General features: G+C 45.1%; 2 protein-coding genes across 2 annotated transcripts in view; both read right to left on the bottom strand.

The window, feature by feature from the left end:
• The window catches only part of LOC144158311 (uncharacterized), a 29,408-nt gene extending 23,360 nt beyond the window's left edge, over positions 1–6,048 (bottom strand). Inside the window, exon 1 of the mRNA XM_077689131.1 lies at positions 6,016–6,048. The gene's annotated coding sequence lies outside the window, so the exon portion shown is untranslated. The remainder of the gene's footprint in view (positions 1–6,015) is intronic.
• The window catches only part of LOC144159764 (uncharacterized), a 321,877-nt gene extending 305,811 nt beyond the window's left edge, over positions 1–16,066 (bottom strand). Inside the window, exons 1-5 of the mRNA XM_077691456.1 lie at positions 16,006–16,066; positions 9,248–9,398; positions 9,125–9,187; positions 7,365–7,514; positions 7,242–7,304 (exon numbers count right to left, since the gene is read on the bottom strand). Coding sequence (XP_077547582.1) covers positions 7,242–7,304; positions 7,365–7,514; positions 9,125–9,187; positions 9,248–9,398; positions 16,006–16,066 — 488 coding nt within the window. The remainder of the gene's footprint in view (positions 1–7,241; positions 7,305–7,364; positions 7,515–9,124; positions 9,188–9,247; positions 9,399–16,005) is intronic.
• Positions 16,067–21,601: the final 5,535 nt, after the last annotated feature.

The raw sequence follows: 21,601 nt of genomic DNA, 5'->3' as shown, positions 1-21,601 counted from the left end.
TAGCTCAGGATTATTGTTTTGCAACCCGCACTGCCCAGAGAGAGCTTCTAGGTTTCGCACGTGAGCACGGCGGCCCTTTCAAGCTTCGTTACAAGAAGGTAGTTATCGGGAAAAAATCGTACCACTACGATGAAACCCGAAAAGAAGTCAAAGAAATTTTTCCACGTGACAGCTAGCCATTTCGCATCCCAGTAAATGTATCGCCAGTTACCTCACCCTCTCGCCAAATCCAGAATCACCCCACCAAACATACAAATGACGTCACCTTTTCTATTCTCTACACGAACATAAGAAGTATCATGCCGAAACGCGACGAAATATGCACCACAATTCAATCATCTGATTGTAACGTTGTGATGTTGACAGAAACATGGCTTTCACCTTCCATCAAAGATTCTGAAGTTCTTCCATACCTAACCGATTTCACGTTGCATCGCCAGGACCGCTTATCCGGTCGAGGTGGTGGCGTGTTTATCGCTATTAAACATACAATCCGTCACTTTATTATCACCATTAGGAGTCCACTGGAAGCCCTTTGGGTAGCTTGCGAAAGTTCACATGGGCTGATCATACTAGGTGTGTGTTACCGTCCCCCCAAATCAGAGCCCAACTTTAACCTCAATTTTAATGACACCCTCGACAGCCTGCACAAAATGTATCCCCGTGCAAAGTTTATAATTTGCGGGGACTTCAATTAGTCTATAAAATGGGCAAACAACGTTTCCCTTCACAGCGGTGAATGCGGCGAATTCCTAGCCTGCTTAGAAAACTACCAACTAACCCCAGTAATAACTCACGCCACCAGAGAAACATTACACACCTCTAATATATTAGACCTTATCCTAATGTCGGATCCAAGTAGCCTGCATTCTCTCCATTACCTTAAAGAAATAAGTGATCACAAAATTATTCTTGCCTCTTTCAGTTTCACCTTCCCAGAAAATAAACCTACACCAAAGCAGATAAAACTCTACGGCCGTGGCAATTATGAAAGAATTAACACCGAACTTGAACAATTTTACATTTCATACGAACAGGGATTTAACAAGCGCACAATAGAAAATAATTGGAAGTTGCTAGTTGAAAAACTCAACCAACTAACTGATGCATATATACCAAGCATAAAAATTAAAAACAAAACATCCGCCCCTTGGTTTAACAACGCGATTAAAAAACTAATAAACCGGAAAAAACGCCTGTTCCGACGGGCCAAAAAACAGAACCAACCATCCTTATGGAAAGAATATTCCGAGTCCGTAAAACGCCTCTCGATTAGCATTCAAAACGCGAAACGCGATTTTTTTCGAACAACACTACCAGACATGCTCAAAAATAACCCTAGGAAATTCTGGAAAACAATAAACCCAACAAACATCTTGCCGATAACCTTATCCGGTACGAATGACAAACCGCTCAGTGACGTAGATTCGGCCAATGCCTTAAACCATGCCTTTTGTTCTGTTTTCACGCGTGAACATAGCTTTTGTGCGAACTTTGGAGAGACTGCCGGATCTATCATAAGCGATCCAATGTCACCTATTGAAATTTCTACAAATGGTATAAGTAACGTAATTAGAAAAATGAAACTTTCATCTGCAAGTGGAATTGATAACATAAACAGCAAAGTATTAAAGAATACCCAATTGATAATTAGTGCAGCATTTCAGCTGCTCTTCTCACAATCCCTTTCGCAGGGACAGGTGCCGAGCGATTGGAAACTCGGTATAATCACCCCATTGTTCAAAAATGGCAACAAATCATCCCCATATAACTACCGGCCCATATCGCTTACCAGTGTCCCATCCAAAATTATGGAGCACATTTTATTTACCAACATCATTAATCACCTCGAACAGCACAACTTCATTCACCCTTCCCAACATGGTTTTCGTAAAGGCCTGTCGTGTGAAACGCAACATGCTGCCTTCATTCATGACTTGCACACAAATCTTGACCGCAATATCCAAACTGACGCAATATTTCTTGACTTTGAAAAGGCTTTTGATAAAGTTCCTCACCACCGCCTTATGACCAAACTTTCTTTGCTTAACCTCGACCCATTTGTCTTGTCTTGGATTAATAACTTTCTCACTGACAGAAAACAGTTCGTCGTCATAAATACAGCTAGGTCCCAAATCTCTCCCGTCCTCTCCGGTGTTCCCCAAGGAACAGTACTTGGCCCCCTGCTTTTCCTGATTTACATCAATGATCTTCCACACTGTATTACTAACAATATAGGATTATTCGCCGACGATTGCGTTATTTACGCAACAATCGCTAGTCATGAAGATCAAGTAACTTTACAAGCAGACCTAACAGCCGTTCAAAATTGGTGCCACAAGTGGCAGATGAGCTTAAACATTTCTAAATGTAGATCAGTGTCTTTTCACAGACGTACTAATCCGTTTTTGTACAACTACGCCCTACATAACAGTTTTCTACAATCAACTACCTCTTATAAATACCTTGGAATACATATCTCAAGTGACCTATCTTGGACCCTCCACATTAATCACGTCATTTCAACAGCTAGTAGATCTTTAGGTTATATTCAACGAACCCTGAAGTTTGCTCCCAGCCACTTAAAAATATTAGCTTTCACCACAATAATACGCCCCAAACTGGAGTACGCCGCAGCAGTTTGGGACCCACACCAGAATTACCTCATCCAAAACCTAGAAGCCATCCAAAACCGCGCTGCCAGATTTGCCTTTTCCGATTACTCATCGTTCACCAGTGTAACAGACTTAAAAAAACGTGCCGCACTCATTCCTCTTAGTCACCGCCGAAAAACTGCGTGACTCGCATTATTCCACAAATTCTATCACGCATCCCCATCGAGCATTTACGTCACCCAACGCCCCATTTCTCTGATCGTTGCTGCAACACTATGCAAGTTCATTACCCTCGCCCCAAAACTACCACATTTGCAGAATCTTTCTTTATTCGCACAGCTAAGGAATGGAACGCCCTACCATATACCATTGTTAGCATTCAGGATGCAGAAGCCTTTAAAAATGCCCTGACGACGATCATTGAACCGTAATAAATTGCCTGGTAACTTTCTAACGTGCTCAACTTTTTCTTTTTTCGTGTGACCTCACATGATATTTCTTGCATAATGGTTCCTGGTGTCATTTTCTTCATACGGCGTGTATATATGTGTATGTATATTTGTATATGTAAGTACACATGTGTATACATATGTGTATATGTGTATATATATATATTGTACTTGACAATGTTTTGTACCTTTTAGGTGGTATCTTTTGCCACTGCAAATTGTTTTCATCCACAGTCCACAAACAACTGTACCTGTTCCCCCCTCCTATCTTTTTTTTTTGTTGTCTGTTTCTGCCGCTTCAGCTATATCCTAAAATTGTTTGTTGTTTTATTCTGTTGCACATCCCATTTTGCCTTTACCAATGCCTTGTATACCCACCCCTCATGTAATGTCCCTTCTGTTAGGAACCCTTGAGGAAAATAAAATAAATAAATAAAATAAATAAATAAATTATCTGAGAATGTCTGCCATATGCACCCCACCCCATTCTGATCCTTCTAATTATCTCTGCCTCATGGTTGGGATCTGGGGTCACAACTTGGCCTAAGTAGATATATTCGCTTACCACTTCCACTGCCTGGCCACCTATCTCAAACCGCTGTGCTGTCCCGAGGATATTGATCATTACTTTAGTTTTCTGCACATTAATTTTCAGGCCCACGGTTCTACTCTGTTCGCCCAGTGCAGAAAGCATGCTTTGCAATTCGTCCCCCGAGTTACTTAGCAAGGCAACGTCATCAGCAAATCTGAGGTTACTGAGGTATTCTCCATTAACCCTTACTCCCACCTGTTCCCAATCCAACGTTCTGAATACTTCTTGTAAGCATGCTGTGAATAACATTGGAGAGATTGTGTCTCCTTGTCTGACACCCTTCCTTATAGGTATTTTACTGCTCTCCCTATGGAGGATGATGGTAGCTGCAGACCCATTGTAGATATCCTCTAGTATTCTTACATAATGCTCATCTACCCCCTGGTTCCGTAATGTCTGAATGACTGCTACGGTTTCGACCGAGTCAAATGCTTTCTCATAATCTATGAAGGCTATATATAGGGGTTCAGTATACTCAGCGCACTTCTCTATCACCTGATTGATCGTGTGAATATGGTCATTGTTGAATAACCTTTACGGAACCCTGCTTGTTCTTTAGGTTGACTGAAATCTAAGGTTGCTGAGATTCGGTTAGCGATTACCTTGGTAAATACCTTGTAGACGACTGACAGTAAGCTGATCGGCCTGTAATTTTTCAAGTCCTTCATGTCGCCTTTCTTATGGATTAGGATGATGTTCGCGTTCTTCCAAGATTCCGGTACCATTGCGGTCATTAGGCATTGCGTATACAGGTTTGGAGGTTTGTCAAGTACAATTTCTCTGCCTTCCTTCAAGAGGTCTGCTGTTATCTGATCCTCACCAGGTGCTTTGCCCCCTTTCCTTTCTTTCAAAGCCTTCCTTACTTCTTCGGTCGTTACTGGTGGGATGTCTATCTCCTGTGAACTACTCTCTCGTTCGGCATTATCTTGTATGTCCTGGCTACTGTACAGATCCCTATAGAACTCCTCAGCCACTGTGACTATTTTATCTCTATTTGTGAGGACATTGCCTTGCTTATCCTTAAGTGCATACATCTGATTTTTCCCCACGCCAAGACGTCTCTTCACTGTTTTCAGGCTATTTGTCTGCCATTTGTATGCGTTGGAAATACATATTTCTGTGGTGCAGTCACTTTGTTCGCAAATGTGGTGTATTTACGAGAGTGTATAAGCACGAGAGTGTATAAGAGTGAATGTGGTGTATAAGCGCCAGGTGCGTGTCACAAGCCGGCATCAGGAAACCTGCCTATGCATGGAGCTGATTGTCATTCCACTGCACTGAAATTTACTGTATTTTCCTGTCTATAAGTCGCACCTTTGTATAAGTCGCACCCCCTTCAAAATGAGTTTTTGCAAAAAAAAAAACGTATATAAGTCGCACCGTTGTATAAGACGCACCGGTATATAAGACGCACCTGTTAATTAGGTAAACTCATAGAGAATCAGATCGTTAGAAAGTGCGGTGAAAGTACATGGTTGTGGCGGCCGCCGCCTAGTAATGCATCCCCCTGTAAGCAGGGCTAGACACGGGCATATAACATCCAAAGTCTGGACATAACTACTTCTCAAAAGTGGTTTATGGATACACACAGATGACATGTACTTACGGACTGCGTTTAGGCAAAAACATCGAGATCTTTTTCCTCAGACACGCTAACAAATATTTCAGTATCTTCAGTGGGAGTTCCACCGGTGCATCACTGCCATCCTCCGACTCTCTGTCATCTTCGCCAACATCGTCACCACTCGCGGACCAGATTACTCCGTCCATTATCAACCCGGCTACAACTGTTTTTGCAGAAATGAAGTCCCAAGAGACCCATTTGGCCACCTCTCCATACGTCGCGCGTCTCTTGCCTGCTGTCGTAAATATACCAACAACAAGATGGCAGTGCCTGGTGGTGACGTTCTGGAGCTACAGCGCACCAAAAGTTGCACTTTATCGTCAACTTGTGCAAATGATTTGTCCTCTCAGCTCTTATAAGTATTTTCCAATGGTCCTTTGGAATAGCTTCTGATGGGGTTACTTTGTAAATGCACCGAATATCACATGTGCAAACTCAAAACATGACTTTCTAAAAACGACCTTTGCGACATTTTTTGCCATCTGTTGCCTGTGTTCTATCAATTAGTGATTGATCAATCAGTAAAACTGGTAAAAACATTGTCACCTTCATTGGAAAATCATGATGTCAAGTTGGCACTTTCTCCCCTAGAAACTGATATGAGCGTCAAAATCCTAGCTTAAGGCTGCATTGGAGCATTTTGGTGCAATTTTAGAAATTTTCATGCCCTTGGAGCAGCTTGGAGCAGAAAAGCGAATCTGCATCAAAACTGCACAGTATGCACAGCTGTCTCACCCCTGCGATGGTGATGGTGGTCCAGATGGTCTGCCAACAGTTCCTACACTGGCAGTAGCAAGATTTTATCTTTTCCAAATAGGGAAAACAAATGCACAACTCTGGTTAAACACACAAAGGCTACCACTAGGCACTATCAGACAGTATTGCATACGTCCACGACCAAATTTCTAACACCAGAACTCTTTTGATACATGCTGCTTAAAACAAACATGGTCGATTTCTAACTTAACTAATCAAGAAGACTACGAACAAAATACACAGATAATGTCCGTGTATTTTGTTTCCAGTATCGGTCAATTCTGCTTTTTCATTATGCTACATTTTCTTTAAGACCACGAGCAAACTAACATGCAACATGGTCCTCTTATAAATTCAGGCTTCGCACCATTAGCCCACAACCTAGCTACTAAACTGCTAAAGTGTTACCCGATACACCATCCTTTAGCACACCACGAACTAGAATTGCCACATTTTGTGCACTTGAAGTTGCAAAGAAAAAATAGTTCTGGCATCAATCAGCTTGGGCCCACCCGCAACGAAAAGAAATTTCGCAAAAGTTGTTCGTAACACTTATAGCAGCGGAGCTGTCGTACAAGCCGGAAGTACACTGTTGCAAAAAAATACCATGAAAATTCCCAGCTCTCGTAAGTGCATGCCTCGCGGCTACTGCCGAGTACCCGGCTTGTGCAGTGGCTTCAGCAAACAAAACAAAACCACCAGCGCTGTCGTCAGTGCTACAGCACATGTAAAAAACAACACCAGCGCTAATGCTAAAAATGAAAAGACACCCTGCTTGGGAGAGGCCCCGCAGCCGCTACATTTTCTAGAAGCCAGTATGTATGATTGGAGACATGGCTACGAGTGTGCCAATCCTTCCCGAGACGACTTGCAGATCCCAGCCAGACTGGTGCCTCGAGTAGATGAGGAAGAGATAGTGCAAGTCTACAATGCTGAGGATAACTTTGCATCCCCCACTCACTGTGAAGAAGATGACGACCTCCCTGATGCATATGACGACGAATACTACCAACACAACTATGAAAATAAGCAATAATAATGAAACATTACTATGTGCCCAGCAATGCTCAGCTACAAAAGCTTTGCCATTCATGATTTGAGCATGAGTGTGAGCTTTCCTCTACTTTTTACGATAAGAAGTTTTCTTAACTGCCTTGCCTGTTCTGTGAGATACTCATAATAGAAACAATAATGAAAAGTCCGACCTCCAAATCCTGCCTCTGTTTGGGAGCCAGCACTGATGAGTGATGTCAGAGAACACTGCGTACCTGAAAAGAAAAATATTAGTAATGCATACAACCTAGCGGTTACAAAGAAGAGGCGCATACCTATTGTACTTCTGGTAATGGCTGTCTGGGAGTAATGGCTGCAGGAGACACCCTGGCTGCAGGCTGCATCCAGAGGCAGTGCCACAACACAGCTTCTTGGCATCGATAATGTTGCATGTGGCATGCTTGCTGTTGTTCTTGCAGTGTCTCCTGGAAGTAAAAAACAGAAACCACAGAAGAAAATTCCCACAACCCAGCTACATGCAAGAGAACCAGCAACAGCCCAATCGGTACTTTCCCACTCTAAAGAAAACGACACATACACAATTGAGCCCACTAGATAGGCCTTTTCAGACAGACAAATAGATAACAGATCAGCTTGCCTGCTATGCCAAATTTGCCAACTAATCATGCATTTTTCTTATCCTTCAGCCAAACTGTTGTTTACAGAGTAATATTGCCGAAGGGGCGCCAATTAGATGTGCTACTTAGCTGCTAAGAGCTGTTTCTCCATTATTACAGTCTCTTATAATTGAACTTTTTACACACTTGACTTCTCATAATGAATGACACAATCGAAGCCATTTCAGTAGAGTAGTTCATATGACTTATTACTTGCAAGGTATGATTGGAAAAGCAAATACCTTCTCATTTTTTGTCAGGAGGAACATTTACACACTACAACGAGTTTTTGAATTGTGGCAAAGGGATACAAGTGCACTTGATATCTGAATTATATTACTCATAGTGTCTATGTGAGAGCACTATCCCTGACCCAGGCACCACATTAAATGACCAACTCAAAACACCCAAAATGGTTGACATCACAATGTAAAAAACAGCGTTGAACAAGACGTTAGGCGAATTTGGGCGTAAGTGGAAGTTTGACAAGGAACTACCAGCCTGCGGGACTGGCACATCCCGCAAGTTGGCTGCATAGTGCCATCAATCATATGCCGGACAGAGCTTGTGCCGGTGGCAGGTATGCAAAAAATTTGAAAAGTGGCAAATTGGTAGAATTCCAAATTACGCACTGGTTTTCTGTCCTTTTAGGACATTTATTTTGTTTCTTCTCAGGATGTAGGCCTCCTTTACTTTTTGAGGGCCTGGCATTATTCTTTGCCCGCTTTTTAGTCAGAGGACACAGTGCAGCTGGCAGCATTAGTACCGAAGCGAGTTGCGGGCATGCCTGGCGACTGTGTCTGCTGAAGGCCGTGTCTGTAAAACTAATTTCACAACGCATGCAAAATGCCAGCTGAAATCACGTATCCTTTCTTTTGTATCCACCCTTGTATTTTCTCTTTTTCACGCTCAAGTAGCTGCCACCCCATGTACCAAATCGTACGAGCCCTCACATCTGCCTGCCGTAATCGTCATTTCCATTTCCAGTATGCGGCAGTGATATATTTCAGAGGACGCTTGATGACCACGAAACAAAACTGCAAAATGAGCCTAAAAACGATATCCCGTTGAAATTTTTTACGCAAATTTGAATTCCTACAGCAGTTGCTGCAGCCACAACAACGGCAGATAGTAATATTGCACGAGCACAGGCTAGCTATGTGGTTGACTACTGGCATTTATGGCGCTCAAAACAGCCACTGCCTGAAACTGTGGAATTAATCCTCACAATGACCCCCAAATGCACATCCATTAAATATCCCCCCCTTGGTGTGGCCTGCCCAACAGCTACAACAGCTTTGCCGTTGAAGTCTTGAGTGTGAGTGCAAGCTTCCCTTGACTTTTTGATAAAACTTTTGTTAACTGCCTTGCCTGCTCTGTGAGATACTCATAATAGAAACAATAACGAAAAGTCAGACCTCCAAATCCTGCCTCTGTTTGGGAGCCAGCACTGATGAGTGATGTCAGGGAACACTGCGTACCTGAAAAGAAAAATATTAGTAATGCATACCACCTAGCGGTTACAGCGAATAGGCTCATACCTATTGTACTTGTGGTAATGGCTGTCTGGGTGTAATGGCTGCAGGAGACACCCTGGCTGCAGGCTGCATCCAGAGACAGTGCCACAACACAGCTTCTTGGCATTGATAATGTTGCATGTGGCATGCTTGTTGTTCTTGCAGTCCCCTCCGCCTGTGAGAGCGATAGTTCCCTTTCATTCCACCACGTCACCTGTGGCACTCACATTTTGGTGATGTGGCAGTGGGTTGGAAATAAAAGCAGCAATGGCGTTCGTGCACATAGAGATCTCTGTTTTCATGAATGGGAGCTTAGCGCACAAAAAGACTAAGCTCCAATTCAGTATGTACCAACTAGCCCAACAACACGTTCTGTCTCTGTTTTAATACACAGCTGTCTTGTTTTAAAATAACAGTTGAGCTGTTAGTTAAACTTCGTGCGGGGTATACATGTGTTCTTCTGTGAGTCTTGCACAAATTAATGTGAAGCCAGTATTTCGTTGGCCCCTTGAACTGCTCTTGTCGCACACTTTTCATTTTTATTGAAGTACATACTGCAAACTAGAGGCCCAAGAAGGAGGGGCATAAAGGTGTGAACATCAAAGATACCAACAGTTCAGAATACTACATGCGGCAGCAATTAGAAACAAAAAAGTTAAAATAAGCTAAACATTTGCTTCTGTTCATTCAACAGAGGCAAGACGTGTAGCTGTACTGTTCCAGTCGATAACATGTGCAAAAAAGAAAATATAAAAGGTTGGTAGCATAGTTTAAAAATTTATATGATAATGGCGAATAGTATTTTGAGTTATGCCACGGTTTTTGCAAGTTTCTAGCATAATACGAACAAACTTAAAGGTGTTGTGCCACCAAATTTTAAGTCTGTAAAAAGCCTGCTGTAGGCTTCCTCTGCATGCAACGACCCTCAACACGAAGTGCTGGGTACAGAAAGCGCTTAATATATATTTTAACTCGCTTCTAAAAATTACCTAAATGCTCTTCTGGAAATCGGGACCCATCGCTAGCGCCACTAACCATGACGTCAGTGAATTGCCAGCGCAGCAAAGTTTGTGACGTCATACAACGCTAGCGACTCGAGCGACGTGAACGTGAACTCCAGTTACCACAGTTTCTTTGGTCGCTTGGTCGTATCGACACACTATACCGATACGACGGCGACGACGACGCGACGCCGACGAGTCGTTAAAACATCGGCCAACTGCCGAATTGTCAGACCGCGTTGTCACACCACGCCGACGGCGACACAAACACGTCGGCCGATGGAAAGTCGCCGTAGTGTGACTGACTCGCCGACCGAAGACGCCAACAAAACCGGTCGCCTGACTGGTCGCACGACGCGTCGTCAATCGACCGAGAAGCGAAAACTGCGCCCCGACAACGTTCGTGCCGCAATGAACGCGGCTCTATTTTGTTAGTTTCTGGGGGGTAATAAACTCAGTAAGTTTCATGAAGCCCATACAACTCAACACTAGCGCTAATGCGATCCGTATTTTGGCGTTCGACGCTTCGGCCGTGCTCTTCGGCGACGCCGCTACCCCGGAATGCGTGTGCGATCGGCTCGCCTGTAGAAAATATAAGGTCAGTTTCGTGCAGAAGAACAGTTACGTAGGGTAATTTGGGTAATAAGGGATCAGTATCGGCAAAGGTTTTTAACGTAAAACGTAAAACCAAAGTACGGTAAGCACTATCCCTTCAGTGCAAAATCGCAGTCGCAGCCGGGCACACTTATTTTTCCGAGCGCTTTCGCAGAAGAGAAGAGTTGATGGCGATAAGCTGTCGCGGGGGCTTCGCGGAACCTTGCTGCGCAAGCGCTATTAAAAAATGTGAGTTTACAAGCCAGGAATTCTGTAAACTAGCTAGTAAACACCGACGTACGACTCCAAGGATGGGCCTCCATCTAGTACACCGGCTATATCGCGGGGCGGAATCGTTTGTTCGCTGGCTCAGTGGTCTCGCGCGTTCCGCCCATCCGGTCAACGTTGCCGGTTCGATTCGCGACGGAGGCAGCTTTTTTTTTTTTTTTTTTGAGCGTTTTTTTTTTAGCATTTTTATGATTTGCAAATCCATGGTTTTCATTTGTCTGCATCCGAGGATGCAGACAAAGAATCCGCGTCGGAGCTGTCGCGGCTTAACGTGACGAGTCGGCGTGTTTACTTCCGTGGTGAAGCACGTATGTGGGGGAGCAGACGCCGCAGTAAAGTCGCAACGTACCGCAGCGCCGCTGTGGCAGAGCCTCCTCGCAACACTGTGACGTCACTGCTTGAATCGACGCCCAGAAACCGAAACCGAATCCTGTTCACATGAATCGTGCGATAATAAATTTTTCACTCAGAATATGTGCGTGTGAGAGCATGTATCATGCTTTCAAACGAATTATAAAACGTTTGCAACAAAGAATGCACAAGCAACAAATTTGTTGGCACAACACCTTTAAAGGATTGAGACTGTTTTTTCCCTAATGTATGAATCTCACCAGTTGGTATAAGCTGAGACAGAATACGTGCGACTATAATTTGAATTATCAAGAGCAAAGATATGTCAGGTGTAAAAACTTTCTCCTTGACTAATGTTTGAGTCCCATAAGCTTACACGATGTCCTAAGCAGAATTTGTGCAATTATATTTAAAATAAATAAAGTCAACAAGCTTTCCTAAAACATTCTCAAGCAATTCAATATTGTTTCTTCAAGAGAGGACTGGAACTGAGCCGGCATCATGAGTTTTATACCAAATTAAAGTAAGATACAACAGCAATCTTTCGCTGGAGCATAAGTGAGTTGATGCCTCCATGAACACAGTTCATGACCGACAGATAAAGAAATACTGGTTATATGTGACTTCCAGCTCAAGCTGCCAGTTTATGCAATACCCAAATAAGTATATTTCTGAGCTTCTGTGACAGATTTCGTGAAAAAGGATAAAAATTGGAGTAGATTTTTTATTGTGGATATAAAGGGAGATTGGATCATCCAGTTTAAACAAGGTGGCCCATTTTTGACTACCGGAGAGGAGATTACCAAAAATAGTGAAACTGCGTGTAAATATCCTTTCAAATGAAACAATTCATCACAAAAAATTTAAAGATGGGACCAAGGGTGCTACGCCAGGAACCATTAAACATAGCAAGAAGCGTGTCAGCTGTTTGCTCCATCTGAGAAATAGGCAGAAACCTAAGCTATAGAAAGGAAGGAGGGGAGAGGGTGAAGCATGTTGAAAATTTATTTTTGATAATTTGGCCAGGCAGTGGGTTCGAACAGGTTGTGTGAGTAATTAAAAAAAACTTTTTTCCCATTGCATGGATCCCTCATGTGCAAAGTATATGGGCAACATTCAAACTTTGTGTATAGGCACCTGTTTTTACAATCCATGAACAGTGTTTGTAGCCTGTGCTAATTGCAAATAGAAATTGGTAGTGTTGAAGTCCGCATAATTCCCAGTGGACAACTGTACTGGAGATATGCAGCAAAGGACCCTGAAATGCACCAGTTGGATTCTGTCCCTGTTACAGTTACTCACTAAGTAAAACTATTGGCCTGGCTGAGAGCCTTCGTAGAATCGTCCAGAAAAGGTGATCTCGTGGAACCCAAAGAACCATGTAAAAACCCGGCATCAGCTATTACAATATCCAAAAAACAGCGCGGCCCCGATCGGTGAAACTAATCCTGTTATTGCTAGTTGCTTACAATTGCTGGCTGTTGCAGCAGCACAGGCTCGTAATCACAAATGAGGATGTAAAACAGACTATATAATGTGTTTAGAAAATGTGGACAGGTACACTTAATTATGTTACTGCACCAAAACAACTTAGCTGCAAATATTTCTGTACTAGACTTTGTATCGTGCGAGAAGTTAAAATACAAGTGCTCATTCACTTGACGAAACAAGCACTAATAGTTGCTGCAAGAATGCAGACAGCGCATGCACAACATATCAGAACGCGATGCACTGAGCGAGAGCTCGTTTCTGCGTAATCATGGGGCGCTCCTACAAGGGCACATATTATATTGCTGACCTGTGGTTCTGCTTCAAAGTAAATAAATTTGGTTGATCCCCCTTTCATAGGAATCGTTAAATCACGAAAGTGATATGCCTTCACAGGATCAGTTCAATGTTTATTATGCATTGCTATTAACTTGCACATCGCTATTTATATATCGCCGGTATGGCAACGTCAGACTTATCAGTTTCGTTGCGACGACCTCAGCTGGCGCCAACTGTCTGGGGTCATTAGTATAGTGATGCACTACTTCATTTCACCTCTCCTAAACGGCAGCACCAGCGAAATAGAGGAGGTTATAGTGAAGATATATGGCGCGTTCGTACGGCTGTCTGCGTTTCCGCTCATAGCGCGGTCGGTAAAGCGCCTGGCGCCTCCCGTTGCCTCGACGGAGCACCCGCCTCGAATCCTGGCAAAGCCACATTTTTCTGGCGATGTCATTTCTGTGACGGATGCGACGTCACTCGGATCTTGGTGGATTCCAGCATAAAAGACCTTCATTTAAAATAATCTTGCTGCTGGCATTTTTAAAAGTGGGAAAGATAGATTTTGCGCCGTTGCTCCTTTACAACCCGAAGCAAGCTTCAACATCCCTGGGCACGCAGTGGTTTATGGGTAGCGTTTCGACATGCTTGCGTCAACACAAATGTTGCAGCTGCTGGCTGATTACGTCTAGCGAGATCACCGTTTACACCATGGGTATGCTCCCACATGATGAGCTTCGTACAGACCGTTTATAACGAGCAGTTGGGTCTAACCTTCAACAGGTGGTGCTAGCGCAGCACTTATGACTGGCCTTTAGCACGGGCAGGTTTCCGTTTCTGTCATAGGCTGCCATGGTGCTCAGCGAAGTGCGGTGAGAAAATGCGGAAGTCACGGGGGAAAACTTGCACCAAACGGATGTACCATCTGCAATCGGGGGCCTCAAGCTTTCGGACGAATCACCATGCGTCTCACTGGCCACAAATTCACAAAGACTGTCCTTGTTAGTGGCCTTTCGCAATGGACCTCTTTCCGCACAGTGAGCGTGACACAGAGACCAGGCTGCGCTGGATTGCCATTCTCCAGAAACAATTTTGTTCCAAGAACATCGGCAAGGGTGACTTCTTCAGACCGTAACGGAAGGCTGCCGGCAAATGTAGTGTAGTGCACACGAATCTGCCTTGGCACTCTTGTTCTAAAGCAAGCCTCCTGTTGTGTTTACGCGTTGTGTAAGCGTCGTCACGACACTCAGCCAGGCTCAGCCTGGCCGTTAAGGTCGATTGGAGTGCTCACTACCACATTCTTGTCTAATTTTCGCTAGCGCATATCAGCTTTGCCATGGAGCAGAATATCTAATCTCGCGGTACTTAAAAGCACACCAATCACCATTCATCGCACCACCGGCATGCCCCAAGCCCTGTTGTTTGTCTCTGATGCTAAGCCATCCTTCTTGTGACAAGTACAGAATCCTGGCGTCAGTAAGCATAGCATGCATACCTGCCAACTCCTCTGAATTTTCAGTAACGTGTACGAATTTCGACCCGTGTTCCGATTTTATGAATCTTGCCTGAAATTTTATGGATTTTCGAAAAAAAATGAGAACTATAAATGACACAGTGGTACCTTTGTGGTGATGAGGCAACGTACCTCGGCCTACATTTTAACCCACAGAAATCTGGAGTCATGGTGTTCAACAAGGAAGCTCATACAGCACCAATAAGAATTCAACAGGAACCCATACCATTAGTAAATAAGTACAAATACTTGGGGATCTGGCTTAATGAAAGAAAAGGCTACCTGAATGCCCATGAAGAACACCTCAAACTGAAAGGGAGATGAAATGCAGCAGTAATGAAACATAGAGCACTTTGGGGATACAATAAGTACGAGGTAGTGCGAGGAATCTGGAAAGGGGTAATGGTGCCGGCGCTCACGTTCTCTAATGCCGTATTATGCTTAAAGTCCGATATCCTGTCGGGACTGGAGGTTAACCAAAAGACAGTTGGCACGTTAGCACTGGGAGCTCACAGTAAGACTACAAATGAGGCTGTACAAGGCGATATGGATTGGGCTTCATTTGAGGCGACGGAAGCGCAAAGTAAAATACGTTTTGAGGAGCGGCTTAGACATTTAAATGAGAAGAACTGGGCAGCCAGAGTGCACAGATACGTGTACCTTCAAAGTGTGGACAACCAATGGTGGAAGAGGACTCGAAAGCTGGCGACTAAATATACCTTGACCGCGGCAAATAAACAAGGAGGGGCAGTTAAAAAGCAAGTGAAGGATACAGAGACGCTCATGTGGAAAGAGAGGATGGAAAAGAAGGGATCGCTGGGAATATACAAAGCAAGCAAAAAAGAGATCCGGAAAGAGAACTTTTATGACAACAATAAAGGTAGTGCGTTGCTCTTTGAGGCGCGAGCTGGCTGCTTGAGAACTCGAACTTACATGAGCAAATATTCGTCACAGGATGAGACGTGTTGGGTGTGGGAGGGATAAAGAAACAATCGACCACATAGTAATAGGATGCCAAAAGATTCAGCCAGATAGAATTGGGGGGAAAGTCCTACTTCCTGAGGCAGTGGGCTTCGCAATTGATGGAAGCATTAACTGGTCAGCAGTAGGTATTACTAAGCAGGGGCTAGAGTATTAATAAAAAAAAGCAGGGAAGTCGACAAAATAACTCCCAGCTAGGGGTAGTGACAGGGCAGAATTACAAAGAAATTTGAGTTGAGGGTCTAAATTAAATTTAAACAGCATTCGCTGCGGCATCCTAGGCGCACCACGAACCTGTGTCGTCGTGGCCCCAGCGGTGGTGGTCGGGCTCCTGTGGCCAACGTCCATGCTCCGTTGAACTTCGCTTCGACAGCCCGAAAGGGCTTCGTTCGTGCCGAGACCTACCTGGGACCTCCAGCGGCAGCAGCTACCAGGGGGTAGCCAGCGAGGAAACTTCAGGACGCGCGGAGCGTGTGCCGCCCAAGGAACGAACACCGGCATCAACAATACGATGACGGCTACCACCGAGTCGCGGCAAAACAAGGGTGCGACACGTTAGCGCTGACGACCGGTGTAGGCCAGTCCAATAGGCACGTATTCATAGGAAGGAACTATGGCGTTGTGATAGTAGGGAGATCACCTAGAAGGTGATGGATTTAACGTATTTGAACTAATGGTGTAGGACTTCATTGTACAGACTTGAATTTTAATTTGAATTGTATATTGGGATTTTTAGTTAGGGATTTCAGTGTTTATTGGTTGACTGCCACTGATTTATTAAGTGGTTTGCTTGAGGGTTTTTCTGGTACAATAAATGTGTGTTTTGTCGAACCCGTCAATGGCTTTCCTGCATCCATCTCTAAGCTGGTCAAGACAACCCCACGATCCGTTCACGTGACAATAAAAACAATTATTACCCCCCGCTTTAAGAGTTATTTTTCAAAAAACTGCTTCAGCTTGGCCACTGATGCCCTGTTCCACAACCCTTGCTCACTTCTCATAAGTCTGCTGTTCATCACCACTGCTCAACTCTCTCGGCACACTTTTCACTTCAGACTTCACATCACCTTCCATTTTTTTCACACTTGTCTCTGGTTCACTCCTGTCCTCAAATCGTTACCATTTATTACAACAGACTTAACATTTCTTCAACCAACACCTCACCTCTCACACTAATCTAGTTTCACAATCCATTTCGTGCATACACCAAAATCAAGCACTTTCACACATCTCAAACTTAAAACCACTCTTTATCCACAATTCGCAACTACCGCATGTATGGCTACACTTCATGTATTTACACCAACCTACTCATACAATCTACTCGAACACATCAAATATCTAATATTCGACACCACTATGTCTCAATCCGTACTTCGTCACTCACTAATTCATCTCTTTATTATATAGATTTACTACAACCTTGCCTATTCACAATAGCACAATATTTATGCTGTGCCACAATACACAACTTATCTGTAACCGTTATGGGTCCTACTTCTGTCCGAGTCAACTTCGTGTTCCATCATGTTTGTTGATTTTGGCCTTCAACTTAACCTTTTTCTCTTTCAACCACTCAGAACTTTTGGCTACACTGTTGGCTCAGCTTTGAGGCTCACCAATATTCATTCGTCTCCCCGACCTATGACACGAGCTGTCTCCAGTCCTTGCCTATTGCATGCTTTCTCTGGATTTTGCTCGACTCGCACGCTCATTGTTTTTGTCTTATTTTCATCACTGCGCTGGCGCTCTCCTATGTAGCTGGTTGGGGGGGCTTGGCTGGGGGCCTGATTAAGGAGCCATCCATTCGTCTTACAGGCATTAGCTCGTCGTCTGTGTGCCATCTTAGTAGCGTGCTTTAACTCTATGAACTTTCCAGCTACCCTATCTCTTTTGGCACACCCTCGCTTACGCGCTCTAACCTTCTTAGGCATCAGTCTCCTTTCCCTCATTCGCTTCGTAGGATTTTGCAAACATGACTGTTTTTTCACGCGCCATTGAGTTTCAGCTACCAGCCCGTCTCCTGGATCCCTTTCATTCTGTTCTCGTTTTCCATAGACGTCACCGAGCTCGGACATGGGGCGCTGCCCTGGCAGGTCTGAAATACTGGTACTTGGCTGCACCCTAGGGACCACATTTACAATCTCAGACTATGAGCTGCCCGCTTCACTGTCCAACTGCTTCGCAAAGGCCTTTTCGAGGATGAGGGTACTTTCACTAGCCATAGGCATTTCCAAAAAACTACAACCTTCTTGCCGGCCACCATTCGTACCACTACTTGGAGCGGCAAGAACCTGGGACTGAACTAGTGATTTTTGAGAAACCTTTAAATCAAATGAGTCAACTGCACCAGGGGCATACAACCCCCCTTTGCCTGTCACATCCTCGGCATGTTCATCTCCTCTCGGAAGGCATGCAATGGCCCAGAACTTGAGATATTTACCACCTCACACTTCGAATGCAACTCCTGCATCGGCAGTCTTTTGCGAGAACCTTTGTTCTTTTATTTTCTCATCGATCTCCTCGCTGAGCGCCAAGCCCGTTCTTTGAACAGCACGTGCTTCTTCACCGGGTTTATTCTCAAAGCACTCATCTCTATGCGTCTGTTCTGGCACTGTGCCACACTCGGTACATTCACGGCCTCGCACTCCGCACACGCCTTTCACCTCAGCGGGCTGTCCAAAGCAACAGTTTTCTTTGTGTTCCTTTTTAATCATAGCCTTCTCGTGATCTGCCACCTGCGTTCTTTCAATATCACGTGACTCATCACAGTTGGCGGTCCGCGTGCCTTCCGTCTCACGTGCGGCGCATTCACCCTTCTTTTTGAGTTCCTTTTCATTGAGGCATCGATTTAGTTCTGCATGCATTCCTTACAACATAGCCCGTTATAATGCAATTTCTCTCTTTTTCTTCTCAGCCCTTCTTTTATCCTCCTCAATGCTTTTCTCCGCCTCACAATTTCTTCCTTCTGACAAAAACGTCCACCTCTGACCTTTCCAAAACTTGTTGCTGAGCTAGTTGGTACATATTTTAAGGAAGAAGAAAATGTGGCGCAAACTAGACATAGACGAAAGAAACGAGGTAAGACATATACAGGCGCCAAGTTCCAACTATTCATTTGAAGCAAACCACACGAAATTTATACAAGTCTTATCTAAGCAAAAACAACAACAAAACAAAAAACCAAAAAATCAACCTAGGTATAATCATGTTAACAAGTGTAAAAGGTGGTGACAAACGAGGTATATGTCTTACCTCGTTTCTTTCGTCTACGTCTAGTTTGCGCCACGTTTTCTTCTTCCTTAAAACTCTGACCTTTCGTTTTCTGTGCCAGAGTCTTTGTCTTACAATTCAAAAAATGGCTTCTTGTTCAAACCTCATGTTCAAACCAACGTCAACACCATTCCCACATCCATTCTCGCAGGTGGAAAGACATGTGACTGGGCCCGAAGGAAATATCCTGGGTCAGGTTAACTCAATGCTAAAATCCCTAACTAAAAATGCCAAAATACAATTCAAATCAAAGTTCAAAAGTCTGTACAATAAACTCCTATACCATTACTTCAAATACACTCAATCCATTACCCTCTAGGTGATCTCTCTACCACAACTCCCTATAGTTAATTCCACAAGCTAGGTACAACACTGTGGAGGCTACCTTGTTGTAAATAGTGCCCCCACTGAGGGCGCCTAACTCACCGCGAAGGAAGCGACAAAAGGCGCCGGGGCCTTGCGGTGCCACTTGCCGAGGGGGGAGAAGGGAATGTTTTTTTAGGAACCCCTTCACGGTGAGTTAGGCGCCCTCAGTGGGTGCACTATTGACAACAATGTAGCCTTCACAGTGCTGCACCTGGCTTGTGGTATGAACTATAGTTGTGTCCTATGAATGCGTCCCTATTGGACTAGTCTACCCTGGCCGTCGGTGCTGATGTGTCGCACCCTTGCGTGGCCACGATTCGGTGGTAGGCGTCATCGTCTTGTTGATGCCAAAAATCGAAGCGCTTGTTCGTTCCTTGGACAGCGTGGGCTCCGCGCATCATGAAGTTTCCTCGATGGCTACCCCCTGGTAGCCGCTGCCGCTAGAGGTCCCAAGTAGGTCTCGGCACGAATGAAGCCCTTTCGGGCTGTCGAAGCGAAGGTTGACGCAGTGCGGACGTTAGCCGCAGGTGCTCTACCGCCGCCCCTGGGGCCACGAAGACACAGGTTCGTGGTGCACCTAGGATGCCACAGCCAATGATAAGTCGGCCCGCCCCTGCCCAGGCTTGCTAGGCATAGTCGGTGGCCAGGTTGCATCCCCCTGGGTTGTTCCTTGAAGCTCACGTGCTCCATCCGCCTCCTGGTTTTTTGCCTCCCCCTGCTCCTTGTGCGCCTGGCTTTTAGCCCCTCTGGGCTTGAGTGCGGCACACTCTCATTGGCTCCTTGCCTTTCCGTGTCCATGTATGGTCGCCACTGTTCTCCTCCGCAGCATTCTGATTGGCTGACCAGCCCGCTGCCATATTTGACCACGATGCCTTGGGGTTTAGGTGTGGCATTCGTTGATTGGTGCGCTCCTGGCGCACACTTCAAATGGCCGTTTCTTTTCTTTTTCGGGGGATTTTGATGTCTCCCCTTTCCGGGGATACCCTTCACACATGACAAAATGAATGGAATGGCACTGTTGTCTTGCTTGGTCACTGCTCCTGCGATAACCTTTAAATTGATCCGAACTACATCCCTCCGCTCTACTACAGACACGAGTGAAGCAAACTGCGGCCAAATAGTGGCAGTCAGGGCGGCAACAGATACCCGTTCAGTTGATGAAGCCAGCCGAGCTGATAGAAGCAGTGCACACCGGACGACAGGAACAAAGATTCGGAACCGACTGCATGGCAGGAGACGCGACAAGATCCACAAGCGAGGGAAGACAGACCTGTTCAGGCGCGGATGTGGCCGCCCAGGGAGATGTTTCCACAGACGCTCACGGAATGCCCGGCCGTGTTGACAACCACACCTTGAGGGTTGGGGCCGCAACAGATGACGAAGACCTACGAGCGAAATGCACAAGCATGAGCAACTTTTCTCAGCTCTACCTTCCCGCACAGACGATGCTCACACACACACAATCGCCAGCTTTAAAAAGCTGGCCACTACTACGGGATGCACAGCAGAATTATGCAATACAGCAGCACAAATATTTCACCTCAACAAAACACGATGGCTGTGTCTAACGCACGCCCTTGTCTAGTAAACCCTCCCATGGTTGAGTCGATGGTTGATTTCACGCATGTTGGAATGTCGATTGAGACCAGCGGCGCTCTAGGCATATGTTTGTGTGGCTTCTGTGTGCAGTATTGAACGTGGTGTAAGAAAAAGCATCTCACATTCTGTGGGACTGTAGACTACACCCCAGTGAAGCCAACACAGCCAAAACGCTCCCGCCGCTTCTCGCAAGTGCGACCAGAGACAAGGACTACGAAATACAACATACGGCCGTCCAGCAGGTGTTGGGGGCCCTCGAACGCCAGCGCCCTGAAACTGCTGCCTCCACTGGAGGCAATGCATGAGTAGGGAGCCGACGACGAGTGGCGGCCCGACACGACGACTAGGCTGCGTCCCAGCTGCCGGACTCAATAAAGATGTTTGCTCTCTCTCTCTACCCGTCCAGCCACTCTGTAAGGAGAGAGTTTCTTACTGAGTACTCACTAAGAAACAGCATGGTTGAAATTAGAGCCCCAAAGTGGAAAGGTACCGTAATTCAAAGTATTTGCAGGTGCACGTGCGTGCGCCTGCAAGTACTTTGAATTACGCCACAGACTGTACACGAATGACAGGAAGCATACAGACGCACGCACGTGCAACGGAAACCCGTGTGGGGCATAGGTGACCGCAAGTCTGACCCAGCAG

This window comes from Haemaphysalis longicornis, unplaced genomic scaffold (assembly GCF_048455015.1).
Source record: "Haemaphysalis longicornis isolate Haplotype H1 unplaced genomic scaffold, Haemaphysalis longicornis Haplotype H1 scaffold_10, whole genome shotgun sequence".
Taxonomy (NCBI): domain Eukaryota; kingdom Metazoa; phylum Arthropoda; class Arachnida; order Ixodida; family Ixodidae; genus Haemaphysalis; species Haemaphysalis longicornis.
This window is presented reverse-complemented; position numbering and strand designations above follow the sequence as displayed.